Source organism: Mastomys coucha, unplaced genomic scaffold (assembly GCF_008632895.1).
Source record: "Mastomys coucha isolate ucsf_1 unplaced genomic scaffold, UCSF_Mcou_1 pScaffold22, whole genome shotgun sequence".
Lineage (NCBI taxonomy): Eukaryota > Metazoa > Chordata > Mammalia > Rodentia > Muridae > Mastomys > Mastomys coucha.
Genome location: NW_022196905.1, coordinates 115674903 through 115689117, shown reverse-complemented (window position 1 = coordinate 115689117; position 14215 = coordinate 115674903). Strand labels below are relative to the sequence as shown.

Below are 14215 nucleotides of genomic sequence, written 5' to 3'. Positions count from 1 at the left end.
CTCCACACCTGTCAGTCACATTGTCTCCACACCTGTCAGTCACATTGTCCCCACACCTGTCAGTCACACTGTCTCCGCACCTGTCAGTCACATTGTCTCCACACCTGTCAGTCACACTGTCTCCGCACCTGTCAGTCACACTGTCTCCGCACCTGTCAGTCACACTGTCTCCGCACCTGTCAGTCACACTGTCCGTGCACCTGTCAGTCACACTGTCCCTGCACCTGTCAGTCACACTGTCCCCGCACCTGTCAGTCACACTGTCCCCACACCTGTCAGTCACTCTGTCTCCACACCTGTCAGTCACATTGTCCCCACACCTGTCAGTCACATTGTCCCCACACCTGTCAGTCACACTGTCTCCACACCTGTCAGTCACATTGTCCCCGCACCTGTCAGTCACACCGTCTCCGCACCTGTCAGTCACATTGTCCCCACACCTGTCAGTCACTCTGTCTATACACATGTCAGTCACACTGTCCCCGCACCTGTCAGTCACACTGTCCCCACACCTGTCACACTGATCTCATTGTCAGAATGTGGCACTGGCTGTATACTATTCCCACCCTGAAGTCTTTTAAGGTAAATGACTTATCTTAGCTAAGGTAATTAAGGGGAGGTATCAAGACATTTTACCCCCAAATCCTTCTGTTTCAGCTCTTAAAATTAAACATTTTCTTTCACAAGAACAGCGCCAGCATTACACCTTATAAAATGAATATTTTGTTAATATTTCTCAAAATCTGATCTGTATCTGTATTTTTCTGGACAATGTCTGAGTTGACCAGGACCCCTGGAGTTTTGGAATTCCCAAATCTCCTCAATTTAAAATTAGCTGCTTTTAGTGGGGAGGGACTTTTGTTTCCAAAGGGATGAAGGAGACTCATTGTTACAGCAGGTCTGAGGTGGGTGCTGCTGGCCTGACCTAGGGGGATAGCAGCAGTGCCCTGACATCTGCCCTTGGACAGTCCATTCCAAAGCCCCAGCATCCGGGTGTGAGACCCTGTGTGAAGCATAGCCTCCCCACAGGTCACTGTCCACTTTGATACGATGTTGACCTCTAACGCCCAGCTCCGGAAGGAGATTGAGGATCTCCTCTTTGAGAAGGCCGCCTATGACCACGTCTACCAGCAGCTTCAGCGGCGTCTACAGATACAGAAGAAGACCATGAACGTGGCCATTGAGCAGTCTGCCCAGGCCTATGAGCAGAGGTGCTTGGGGCAGCCCAGCTCCTAGCTCAGCACCCACCTGCTCCTTTTGAGTGCCAGGGCCGTAAGTCACAGCAGCAGCAACCACGGGCGCTAACCATGTACCCAGCAGGGTGCTGGGCACCTTGCTGCTCCCATCATCTTCCCCACAGCCTGAGGAACTAGTGTCTCACTTTCCTTGGAACAGACAGGAGCCCATGCAGTGTAGGGTTATGGGGTCCCACGTGTCTGCACCACAGGGCTCAGCTTCTCAGGGAGGCAGGATGAGGGAAGTTTGACCCCGCTTTCCCCACGCTGTTGCCCGCCCACCTGGGACACTGCTCCAGGGGTTGGGAAGCACAGTCTGAAGTGTGGGACAGATGTAGCTGGCTTGGGGGTCCCCAGGCTTGTGATGAGGCCGGGGCCATCTGGTTCTCAGGCTCTCGGACACCCAGGAACCACTAGATGCCACAGAAGAGTTGAGAATGGAGTAGGGGCCCGCGGGATGGATCTGGCCCAGGGAAATGGGGGGTGGGGAGGGGGAGAGCTCTAGCTGGTCACACAGTGAGAGTCCTTGATTTTTGAGCTTGGGTTGGCTTGGGCTTGGTATTGGCCATGGCTGGGAGCACAGAGAAGCCTTCTACAGGAGACTAGACAGTGGCTCTATAGGCAAAGGCTTTCTCCATGGCTCCCCACCTCGGATCCCAATGAAAAAAGGCAGTCCATGGTTTTAAAGCATTTATTGCCATGGTAGAAAGTGGATGAGTAAAATCATATCCCACTTCTCAGGGTGGACCTGAGATTAAATACCTTTTGCAGGGCAGTGTGTGTTTTGGCAGGGGAGTTTATTGGCTAAGCCTCCAGACCTTTAGGTACTTCATTAAAATGGAGCTCTGTCTTGAGACTATGTGACCACAGGTCACATCCTCTACCTGTGGAGGGGCTCGAGGTGTGGCCCTTACGTGACTGATGGCCACAAATCTGTGGAGGGCTGCAGCTAGTGACAGAGGCCTGGTGCCTGGGAATCAGGTGAAGTGTCTACTGTTCCTTTAGGGTCACCCGGGCTTCCACCCTTAGCTCAACTGGAAACAAGGCTGCCTTTCATGGTTCCAGAGTGCAGGACAGTGTAGATGGAAAGCTGGACTTCAGCCTCTGTCCCCTACATGGTCTCTAGTCCTGCTCTGGGTGTCTTTCTCCAGCAAAGTGTTTTCTGGCACAGAATGAGGCTGTGGAGAGAGCAGGCTTTTTGAGTCAAACATGTCTGGGGCTGACTTCTCCCTCCACCACATCTGGATTGTTATAAGATGCATGAAAAGAGCAGAAACTAATCCATACATGCAGGGGGCAAGTGATGATGGGGATGATGATGGTGGTGATGGTGTTGTAATGGTGGTAGTCTGTTGGAGCTATTGGTGCTGATGGTGGTGATGTTTGTATTAGTGGTGAAGATAGGATTACTGCTGCTGCTGTTGCTAACAGTAAACAGGGTGTCAGGAAAATCACTTCCTTGGGGGTGCTCTAAACTCACAGCTCTGGCAGGATCCTGAATTTATTTCCCACCACCAGAAAAAAATCACAAACAAACCATGGTATCCACTGGGCAGGCATGAAGTCCTCTGAACCATCAGGGAGAGGAGAGCTCTGGACACTCAGTGCCATCTTCCGTCTCCTCACAGAGTAGAAGCCATGGCTCGGATGGCTGCTATGAAGGACCGTCAGCAGAAAGACATCTCTCAGTACAACCTGGAGATCCGGGAGCTGGAACGTCTGTACGACCACGAGACAAAGCTCAAGTCCTTCTTGCTGGTCAAGCTCAATGACCGCACTGAATTCGAGGACCAGGCCAAGAAGCAGGAAGGTACAAGCCAGTCTCCTCCTCTACCTTTCTGGAGGCATAACGTTTGTGTGCGCCATGTGAAGATTATCCTTGTGCTGTTCAAAGGCTGATCTCTCTGCCCTCATATCTTGTTTGATCTCAGACAAGGCATGGTAGTGCTTACATCAAGAATCTCCTGTCTCAAGTTTGTATAAGCAATGTTTATATCACTCAGTGGCTAGGCAGAAGAGAAAATAGGATGGGACTTCTGCCAGTGGGAATCAGGGGTCGGGAGGGAGGGAGGGAAGAAGAGAAGGGGGGGAAGAAAGGTGTTACAGGTTACAGTTTGAGCCACAAGGATTATCTTTACATAGCACACAAAAACATCATGTCTACATCCTAACCCCCTTCTCATAGTAGGACTGATAACATAGCCAATGAAAGCACAGCACACCTACGTAAACTTAAATCTGAGGTTAGCAATGAGCACACTTTCAGGTTAAGTACATGCTGTGTGGTGTTGGGATACACGTCTACTAAGAGTGCTTTGTTCCTTGGCTGCAATGGGGATGGATTCCAGCTTTCAGAAGGGCAGTTGGGCCTGTGATTCACATTAACTGCTTGCATGTGTTCGTCTGCCTGCTCCAACCCCCACAGTTGTCTTTCACTCTGTAGCAAAGGGGAGTCTTGAGGTCTACTAGACCCTGTGTGGGTTTGGTGGCTTGCTGCTGGGATCTTGCCAGGCAGGGCTCAGCCTGATGATGTCAGAGTTGGGATGGAAAGGCATGCACAGGAAACTGCACAAGGTGTGTTTGATCTTCCTTTTTTTTTTTTTTTTTTTTTTTTTTTTTTTTTTTTTTAGGCCTTAGGCCTTTGTCTTAGTTAGGGTTTTACTGCTTCGAACAGACACCATGACCAAGGCAACTCACATATGGACAACATTTAATTGGGGCTGGCTTATCAGAGGTTCAGTCCATTATCATCAAGGCAGGAACATGGCAGCATTCAGGCAGGCATGGAGCAGGAGGACCTGAGAGTTCTACATCTTCATCTGAAGGCTGCTAGTGGAAGACTGGCTTCCAGGGAGCTAGGATGAGGGTTATAAAGACCACACCCACAAGGCTACACCCATTCCGACAAGGACACACCTCCCAACAGTGCCACTCCCTGGGCCAAGCATATACACACCACTACAGCCTTGTACACTAAGTATGCATTTCCCCTTGTATGTTCTGTCCCCTTTCTGCCCTTTTCCTACCCTATCACTTGGGACCATGTTGCTAGAAGTGTTTCTGAGAAAGCTCATGTATATCTTACTCTCTAAAATTAATCAAAAGCCACAAAGACATTTTTATTTTCTTTTTTTTCTTCCTTTTTTTTTTTTATTTGTTGTTGTTTTTGTTTTTCAAGACAGAGTTTCTCTGTATAGCCCTGGCTGTCCTGGAACTCAGTCTGTAGACCAGGCTAGCCTTGAACTCAGAAATCTGCCTGCCTCTGCCTCCCAAGTGCTGGGATTAAAGGCGTGGGCCACCACTGCCCGGCTCTTTTCTTCCTTTCTTTCACCTTTTGGACTGTCTTTTTCCTACCCATTCACTCACTCTTGCCCAGTCAACCCATTCGTCCTTCCTCCCATCCCTTACCTGTCCTCTTTCCCATCCCTTGCCTGTCCTTCTTCCCATCCCTTACCTGTCCTTCCTCCCATCCCTTGCCTGTCCTTCCTCCCATCCCTTGCCTGTCCTCTTTCCCATCCCTTACCTGTCCTTCTTCCCATCCCTTGCCTGTCCTTTTGCAGCCGGCTTGTGTAAGCGTCTATTCCAGGTGCTTAATATGCACGGTTTCCATGAGGCCCTCAGGATAGCACCAAGGATTATGCATTCCTACAATACCCCAGCTCCAGAAGACGCTCCTGCAGCCCAGAGTGGACACATAACCCAGCCAGGGGCTACAATAACTAAGATTCAAAATTCCATACCAAATATATCCACTGAGTTATCCCCTCCTTGCCTTGGGATGCTGACAAGCTTCAACCTTATCTCAAGGACGATGAAAAGTCACAGCAGGTCAGACATTACACAGCCAGAAGTCCTTAGAAAGATCTAGAAATTCCATCTGATTGCCATGACGAAGACATCAGAGAGATGTAAGACGTGTTTAGGAGAACCTGGGCTGCAGGCTGAGCCTGGCTCTGAACTTTCAGGGATCACCCAGCCAATGAGCCTTCCTAAGAACTCTCTGCCCAGGGGTCTTCCTTGACCTTTACTTGACCTCTACCCTGCTCCCTTGTCACCTCTACAGAGAGACCCTCCCACCCATGGGCATCCCTTGTGTCTCCCTCCAGCCACAAGCATGATGGTGGGTGGATTTTTTTTCTTCTCTTTCCTTGGCCATTTCTTTGGCTCTCCATGTTTCAGCCCTGACAGCAGAGCCTGGCACCATGTTGGGCACTCTGTAGTGCTTTACTAAGTATTTTAAATTTCTTTTTTAAAACTTTGAGCTTTTATTTCATATTTTTGGTTTTGTTTGTTTGCTTGTTTTGAGACAGGGTTTCTCTGTGTAGCTCTGGCTGTCCTAGAACTCACTCTGTAGACCAGGCTGGCCTCCAACTCAGAAATCCACCTGCCTCTGCCTCCCAAGTGCTGGGATTAAAGGCATGTGCCACCATTGCCCAGCAGAATTTAAAATTTTCATTTATGTTATTTTAGTTTATTTGTGTGTGTGGAGGTGTGTGTGTTCATGCCTTTACTACCAAGTACTGGAAGTAAAGGCATGAGATACTGTGCCTAGCTCTTGATTCCTTTTTATTATTATTATTTTTTGAGATACTATTTTTCTGTGTAGCTTTGGATGTTCTGGAACTCACTCTGTAGACCAGGCTACCCTTGGACTCACAGAGATCCATCTGCTTCTGCCTCCCATGCTAGGACTAAAGGCGTGCATCATCACTACCTGGCTAATCATTTTATTTTTAAATTTTTTATTTTTCTGAGCCAGGCATGGTAGCACATGCTTTTAATCTCAGCACTTGGGAGGCAGAGGCAGGCAGATCTCTGTGAGTTCAAGGCCAGCCTGCTCTATACACTGAGTTCTAAGACAGCCAAGGCTACACAGAGAAACCCTGTCCAGAAAAAAAACCAAAATAATCAAAAGTGTATGCCACATGTGTAAGGGTGTTGGCTGAGGCCAGAAGAGGTGGTCAGAGCCCTTAGAACCGGAGTCATAAGCAATTGTGAGCCACCAGACAGGCTTGGGTCCTGTGCTTGGATCCCCTAGGGCAGGAGGTGCTCATAACTCCTGAGCCATCTTTCCAGCCACACCTTGATTATTTTTTAAAGATTTATTTACTTATTAGTAAGTGCACTGTAGCTGTCTTCAGATACTCCAGAAGAGGGCTTCAGATCTCGTTATGGATGGTTGTGAGCCACCATGTGGTTGCTGGGATTTGAACTGAGAACCTTCAGAAGAGCAGTCAGTGCTTTTAACCGCTGAACCATCTCTCCATCACCACACCTTGGTTTTTGAGCTAGTGTCTCTTGCACTGGGGAGCAACGGTTCAGCTCTACTGGCCGGCTGCTGAGCTCTAGGGATCTAAGTGTCTCCACCCCCCAGGCTGAGGTTACAGGGGCACCATCGAAACCTTCATTCAGCTTCTTACCTGTTCTGAGGATCGAACTTAGGTCCTTGTGTCTGTGCATCGAGAACTTCTTCCACTTTCCCAGCCCTTCTGCTATTTCTGATATGGATCGCAAGTCCTGGCAAGCTCACTTCCTCCCCAAGACAGTATGGATGATCGGGAGTACCTCCTTCCTTACCTTCTGTGCTCTTTCTCTCTCCCATCCAGCTGCTGCTGTCAAATCCAAGAAGCTTAGGAAGAAGAGGAAGGGCGAGAGCTTCGAGAGCTACGAGGTGGCGCATCTGCGGCTGCTGAAGCTAGCTGAGAACGGGGACCTGAACCAGCTCACTGAGGAGTTCCTGGCCAAGGAGGAGAAGAATTTTGCTCGCTTCACTTATGTCACTGAGCTCAATAATGACATGGAGACCATGCACAAGAAGACCCAGAGGATCCAGGTACGTGGCTGGGGAGGCCGGGGAGGCCAGGGCCGGCCTATCTCACATAGCTTTCCCCAGGGAGGTCCCCTGATACCTCCATCTGCTCTGCAGACAATGGTCACATGCGAATTCAATGATCACCATGCCACCTGCCATCACCTCTGGACTACGAGCTAGGAAAGCACTTTTAAAAGTAATTTTATAGGGGTTTGTTCTTGTTGTTGTTTTTTGTTTTTTGTTTTGTTTTGTTTGGAGGGGAAACTGGGAAAGGAGATATCGTATGACATGTAAATAAAGAAAATATCTAATTTTTAAAAAGTGATTTTATTTTATGTATATGGATGCCTTGCCTGCATATGTGTCTCTGCACCACATGTATGCAGTACCCGCACAGGCCAGAAGAGGGCATTAGATCCCCAGAACTGGAATTACAGATGGTGTGAACTGCCCTGTGTATGCTGGGAATCAAACTGGGGTCCTCTGCAAAAGCAGCCAATGCTCTTAACCTCTGAGCTGTCACTCCACTTCCTCCTCATTGTCCTCTGAGGAAAAAAAATCTGTCAATAGGGTTTTGAGCTCAACAATTGAATTATGCCATCTAGGCTGTGAGCCCTTAGGGATCCTCCTGTCTCTGCTAGGGAGACATACTGGGGTTACAAATGTATGCCGTCGAGCTAGAGAGATAGCTCAGTGATTAAGAGCACTGATTGCTCTTCCAGAGGTTCTGAGTTCAAGTCCAGCAACCACATTGTAACTCACAACCATCTATAATGGGGATCTGGTGTCCTCTTCTGGTGTATCTGAAGACAGCGACAGTGTACTCACATACATGAAATAAATAACTAAATCTTAAAAAATTATATATATAACAAACCCAGAAAATGAATGCCATCATGGCCAGATTATTTTTTTACTTGGGTTCTGGGAATGAAACTCAGGTCCTGCCACCTTTGTTGACCAAAGGCTTCAGAGTGGAAGGGACATAAATGGTTAATACGTATCTTTGACAGGCCTGGTGCCCGTCGGCATAGGAAAGGCTCTGGCAACTCTTGAAGGAAGGGAACTGGCTACCTTTACTGAAGCCATAGTTTCTCACACCTACCCGGCTCCTGGGCCTCTTTACACAAACGAACAGCTTCTGGAACATTTGCCCAGACAGACAGACAGACAGAGTCCAAACCGCTTGATGCTGCATGGCAGTCCATTCAGAACCTGGCTGACAGCTGTTGTTGTGGCTCAGAAAGACACCCAGCATAGCAGCAAATGCCATGCCTAGCTGTGCCACGCCCCTCCACCAAGGATTCCCTCTGTGCCACGCCCCTCCACCAAGGATTCCCTCTGTGCGCTGCTCCGTCCTCCTCTGATGACGTCACGACCCCGTTTCTTCTTGTGTGGGATATGGAAGACAGAGTGCACTGGGCCTTTCCCTCAACTCACCTGTCACTTTCCAGGAGTTCTGTCCTATCCAGCCCGATCTCGCCACAGGAGCGCTGAGGTTTACTGATGTATACCACCACAGCTGGGTTGTTGGGATTCAAACTCAGGGCCTCACACTTGCACAGCAAGCCCCTCACCCACAGAGTCAGCCCCAGCCCCTCAGGAGACAAGTTTCCTCTAGCAGCAGGCTTCAGCTTTTTCTTGGGGCCTGTTGTCTCAATGATCTGTGAGCCACGGGGAGGGACTTAGCGACTCTTTGGACTGACCTTGCTCCTGCCAGGACAGTCATTCTAGAGACCTGGCTGCCTTCTTGCTTTGCTGCATGTTTTTTGAGAGTAGGCCTTGCTCAGTGACAGCAACCTCCTCAGATGGTGGCTGAGATTTCAGGCACAAGCCATTAAAAAACTTCTCTGCTCAAACCTGGCAGTGGTGGTGCATGCCTTTAATCCCAGCACTTGGGAGGCAGAGGCAGGAGGATTTCTGAGTTCAAGGCCAGTCTGGTCTACAGAGTGAGTTCCAGGACAGCCAGGGCTACACAGAGAAACCCTGTCTCAGAAAAAAACCAAAAACCAAAAACCAAAAAACCAAACAACAACAAACTAGGATTCAAGTTTTTAAGTTTTTTGGTTTTTAATTTGATTTCCTATGGTACACCCAATTTCAACCCTACCTAGGGACATGGTCACAGGCCTGTCTTCTCTGCTCTCTTAAGATTTGTAACTGTAAATGTCAACATATAAAAATCAAAGTGTTCTACACAAACCCCCAAACTTTTGTTTCTCTGGGGGACATCAAATCTAACTTAAGGTGGCAATCCATTTGTGTAGGCCACAGTGGACCTTGAGTGTGTCACCACTGTCACCTGGTGGTTGTCTGTGATATGACAGGAATGATTTTGTGGTCCAAGCTGCAGATGGATGTGAGGAGCTCTGAGTGACCTATGACTGGACTGGAAATATCCATACTTGACCCTTTAGGGCTTAGCATAAGGTGGACTTGCCCACTGTTGGCCCCAGTTTTCCCATCTGTACTGTGATGTTGGGACTGGCACAGGGGCCTGGGCTCCTTGTTTTGTTTTAGAGCACTGTAATTTAGAGCTTGGAACCCAAGTATCTGTTGGGAAAATTCTCCACCCCAAACTGCTGATGTCCAGGCCCTATCCCACACCTACGGCTGTGCAGAAAGGCTGGAAACCAGCAGTTAGTCATCTGTGTGTGAGCTACCTTCCTCTACCCCTTGAATTCACTATCAGTGGCTGACTTTTCACCTTTAGCAAGGTTGTCCCCTCACTGGAGTGGCCACCTGTGCTGGAGTCTTCCAGTATTTCCACTTGAAATGACACCCAAGGATGGGAAGGGCTATGTGACAGAGCTTGGACATGCTGCATTGGGAACTGGACGGAAAGGCTGGGTCCTTGCCGCACTCCAGATCTAGAACTTGGAGTGAGCATGGTCATCTGAGGGAATGACTCAGATTCTTGGGAGAGTTTGAGGGACCCTGGGCTGAGCTGCCCGGTCTAGTGCAATAGTCACTAGTTGTCCATGTAAACTCCTTACACTGTAATACAAGAGAAACCCCAGCTGCCCAGGATCTGGGGCCACGTTGCGAGTTCTCAGTGCCCACGTGTGGTTGTGGCATGGCGTGGTTAGTGCATGCAGAATGTGAAAGATTGTTGACTTCTTTTTCTAGGTGGTTCTAAACCCGTGTGGATCATGACCCTGTTGGGGGTTGAATAATTCTTTCACAGGGGTTGCCTGAAACCATCAGAATACACAGATGTTTACAGTATGATTCATAACAGTAGCGAAGTTACAGTTATGAAGTAGCAACAGAAATAATTTTATGTTTTGGGGGGTCAGTAAAACATGAGGCATATTAAAGGGTCGCAGCATCAGGAAGGTTGAGAATTGCTGCACTAGATAGTTCTAGATGATTCTTAGAGGATGAAGAACAGAACGCCTGAGGAGAAGGCGTGGTCTGAGGAGAAGGCGTGGTCTGAGGAGAAGGCGGGGTCAGAGGAGAAGGCGTGGTCTGAGGAGAAGGCGTGGTCTGAGGAGAAGGCGGGGTCAGAGGAGAAGGCGGGGTCAGAGGAGAAGGCGGGGTCTGAGGAGAAGGCAGGGTCTGAGGAGAAGGCGGGGTCGGGGCGGCTCTTTGATGGGTTACCCAACATGGAGTAGGGTTGGATGCAGTGGACGAGGGCAGCTCCCACCTTCTCCTCACTGGTTCCCTTCTGTGTGAGCAGGATGACATCATCAACTTGCGGTCACAGCAGCAGACCTCCCATGAGGGCACCCGGAACTTCCTGAAACAGATGGAGGTGAGCTGGGGGGTGGAGGATGGGGGGAGGGGGAAGGACAGGAAGCCTCCTGCACCTGTCTGTCATCTGTCAGGTGGCCTGCCCTGACACCACCACAGAACCCTTGTCCCTAGGCTCAGTTTATTGCAAAGATGAACGGAGGTTAAACCCAAGCCTGGGGCTGCAATTCCATCCAGACTAATCTCTGCCTCAGTTCCTCCTTTTGTCTTCCCCTTGGCCCAGTTCCATTGTTTTTCACCAGTAATGACAACCACAAACCAACTACCAACTGCCTGTCTTCTTTCCTTTTTTCCTCCCCCCTCCCTTTCTGTCTATGCTGAGAATCAAACCCAGGGCCTCCAGTACACTAGTTCTGTACTCCACCACTGAGCCACAGCCTACAGCCTGCACACAGATGCTTGCTGGGCTAGGCTCTAGTCAGTAGATGCCAGGCTATGTCTGCTCCTCTGGCCCCGTCTCTCTTCACCACCTTCTAGAGAAGGTGTTAAACCCTTTCCATTTTCTCAGGGAGCAAACAGAGGCTGGCAGAGGTAAAAATGGCTCAGTCAACGCTAGGCAGCTGAGTTGTGATTTTTTTTTTTTTTTTTTTTTTTTTTTTTGGCACAAGGTCTCACTATGCAGCCCTGGTGTCTGGAATTCACTATGTAGCCCATGCTGGCCTCAAACTCACAACAATCCCCATTCCTCTGGCTCCCCAGTATTGGGTTTGAAGGCTTCTTCCTGCCCTGATCCCTCACAGACACCCTGGGAGCCCAAGCAAGCTAGAAGTTTATGCTGTTAAATAAGCTGAAAATTGGCACTTCTGGGATTGGGGAAGGGAGTGTCTTTGTGATGTCATCTACCACCCAAGCTCTTCTTGGGTTTCCATCCCAAGGATGCCTGGTGGTACCACGGATCCCGCCATCACATATACACTTCCGGCAGGAAGAAGGTTGGGGAGCGTGAAGGGCTCACTGACTGAGGCAGGAAGCCCCGGTTGCTTCTCAGGACACTTGGATAATGACTGTTTATGGGATTTGTAGCTGGTCGCACTGTCACCCCAGGGCAAACAGGTTCTCTTATGACAGTATCAGGACAACAAACAGCCAATGCTGGGCAAGATGTGAATCCAGCCTGACTGGCTGGGTGTGGAGCACACATCTCTGATCTGCATACTTAGGAGGCTGAGTATCTGGAGTTCCAGGGTAGCCTGGGCTGCTCCTCTTCAGACTCATTTCCGTCCTGCATCCTGACCAGGCTGGTGGTGCTATTCGTGGCTCTACCACGCAGGGACAGCAAAGCCTAGGCCCAGGAAGAGTCTAGGAAGCTCGGAGCGGAGAGGGCGGGGAAGCTGCTGTGATTCAGGGTGGCCTCCGCAGATGGTCTCCAGCCCGGACCCACAGGCTCTACTTGATTCACCTAGAATCCCAGACTCTTCCGTGTGGCGGGGACGAGCAGTGTTGATCAGGGTCTCCTCTGCCTGGCTCTGCATTTACTGTTTCCTGTCTTCACCGGGTGGTAGTGGTGGAAACTAGGGCAGCAGTGTATGAGCGCGCGCATGTGCGTGCGCATGCCCAAGTATCCTGTCCAAAATACAAATACCCCAAGGAGGAGAATCCATCCAAAGAGCTATGGGCTCTCAGATGTTTCCCACCCTGCTGAGGGATGTTACCACCTGCCTGCTCAGACTTCTCTCCACCCCTGGCTCTTCACCATCTCCTCTCTCCCAGGAGACCTGGCTCAGCACTCAGGGGAATCAATCATTTATTTATTTATTTATTTTTGTTTTGTTTTTTTGAGACAGGGTTTCTCTGTATAGCCCTGGCTGTCCTGGAACTCACTCTGTAGACCAGGCTGGCCTCGAACTCAGATATCCGCCTGCCTCTGCCACCGAAGTACTGGGATTAAAGGCGTGCTCCACCTCCGCCCGGCCGGGATCACTTATTTTTGAGACAGGCTTTCATGTACCCCAGGCTGGTCCCTAACTCACTGTGTAGACAAGGATGACCCTGGGATCCTGCCCCTCCTTGCCCCCACCCCCAGAGTGCAAGATTTACAGACGTGCACACCACACCTGGTTTGCGCAAGCGCTCTACCCAAGGAACCATGTCCTTAGTTGCCTGTTTTTTTCTTAATTTTGTTTGACGCTGATGCTGACGCTGACGGGAAGCTCATTCCTTTGATGGCATACCCTCTGGGATTCCCCCAGTCACCTGCACAGAGAATCCCTCAGCCTCAGGCTGGGCCTGGTGTGTGTCTGCCTCCAGGAGAAACTGAGGAAGACCACAGAGGATGCGGACATTTTTGAGGCCAAATACAAGGAGATGAGCAAGACCTTGGAATATCTCAAGAACTCGGTGGAGAAGCTGTTTAAGAAGATCAACTGCGACGCCGCTGAGATCCTGGGCAAGCTGGGCGAGACCGGGAAGATCACAGACATCAACCTTCAGCAGTACTTTGGTGAGCCAAGCTTGGGCCTCCCCACTTCTCAGGAACTCTTTCCTTGCATGTTCTGTGACCAGGTACAGGGACGCTTTCTTGGTTGGTAGTGAGCACGGCCACGGTGTGGCCTGCCTGGGTTTGAATTCTGAGTCTTCACTTATTAGCTGTGTGACTTTGGCCACATTCCTGATCCTCTCTGTGCTCAGGTTCTTTTACCTCCAAAATGAGGGTAAAACTCAGGAGTTACTCGATCGGGTTATGGGGAGGATTAAACATGGGATAATTGGTGGTAATCTCAGTTAACCCAGGCGAGGGATTTGGTGAATTCCCTTAAGGAGAAGAACTTAGGCTAGAAGAGAGATTCCTTACACACATTCACCAACATTCTAACACATACATGCTTACACACACATGCTTACATGGTTGCACACACACACATGCACACATACAGGCACCTGCCACAAATACTACACACACATGTGTGCACAAAGACACATTCAAACACCAATAAACACTACATACGCATGCTCACATATGCATACACATGTATGCACACACATGCAAACACATAGGAACGTGTATGCACAAAGTGTGTACATACAGACATGCATGTATGCACACAGAAGCTTATGTGAATACTCGGGCGTGCGCGCGCACGCACCCACCCACCCACAGACACACACGCACACACACAGACACACACAGACGCATACACATGCACACACACATGCACACATGCGTGTGCACACATACTCGCGCGCATGCTTGCACACACACGCACAGATACACACAGACACCTGAGCACATGCACACGCTTCATATCTGAGCCTTGTGTTTTTTCATCAAGATCAGGAAGAAGGCCGAGTCGGCTCCCGTGAGCTTATTTACTGCCTTATGTGCTGTAAGCCTTGCCAAAGCAATAAGCGAGGAAAAGGAATAAAAACCCTGCTTGACAGGAAGGAAGGAAGGAAGGAAGGAAGGGAGGGAGGG

At 49.6% G+C, this 14215-nt stretch overlaps 1 protein-coding gene across 4 annotated transcripts in view; it reads left to right on the top strand.

Moving 5' to 3' along the window:
* The window catches only part of Ccdc63 (coiled-coil domain containing 63), a 32630-nt gene that overhangs the window by 16156 nt on the left and 2259 nt on the right, over positions 1-14215 (top strand). For all 4 annotated transcript variants that reach the window (XM_031337754.1, XM_031337755.1, XM_031337753.1 and 1 more), the window contains 5 exons: positions 1030-1211; positions 2864-3045; positions 6842-7068; positions 10730-10804; positions 13051-13243. In XM_031337754.1, coding sequence (XP_031193614.1) covers positions 1030-1211; positions 2864-3045; positions 6842-7068; positions 10730-10804; positions 13051-13243 — 859 coding nt within the window. The remainder of the gene's footprint in view (positions 1-1029; positions 1212-2863; positions 3046-6841; positions 7069-10729; positions 10805-13050; positions 13244-14215) is intronic.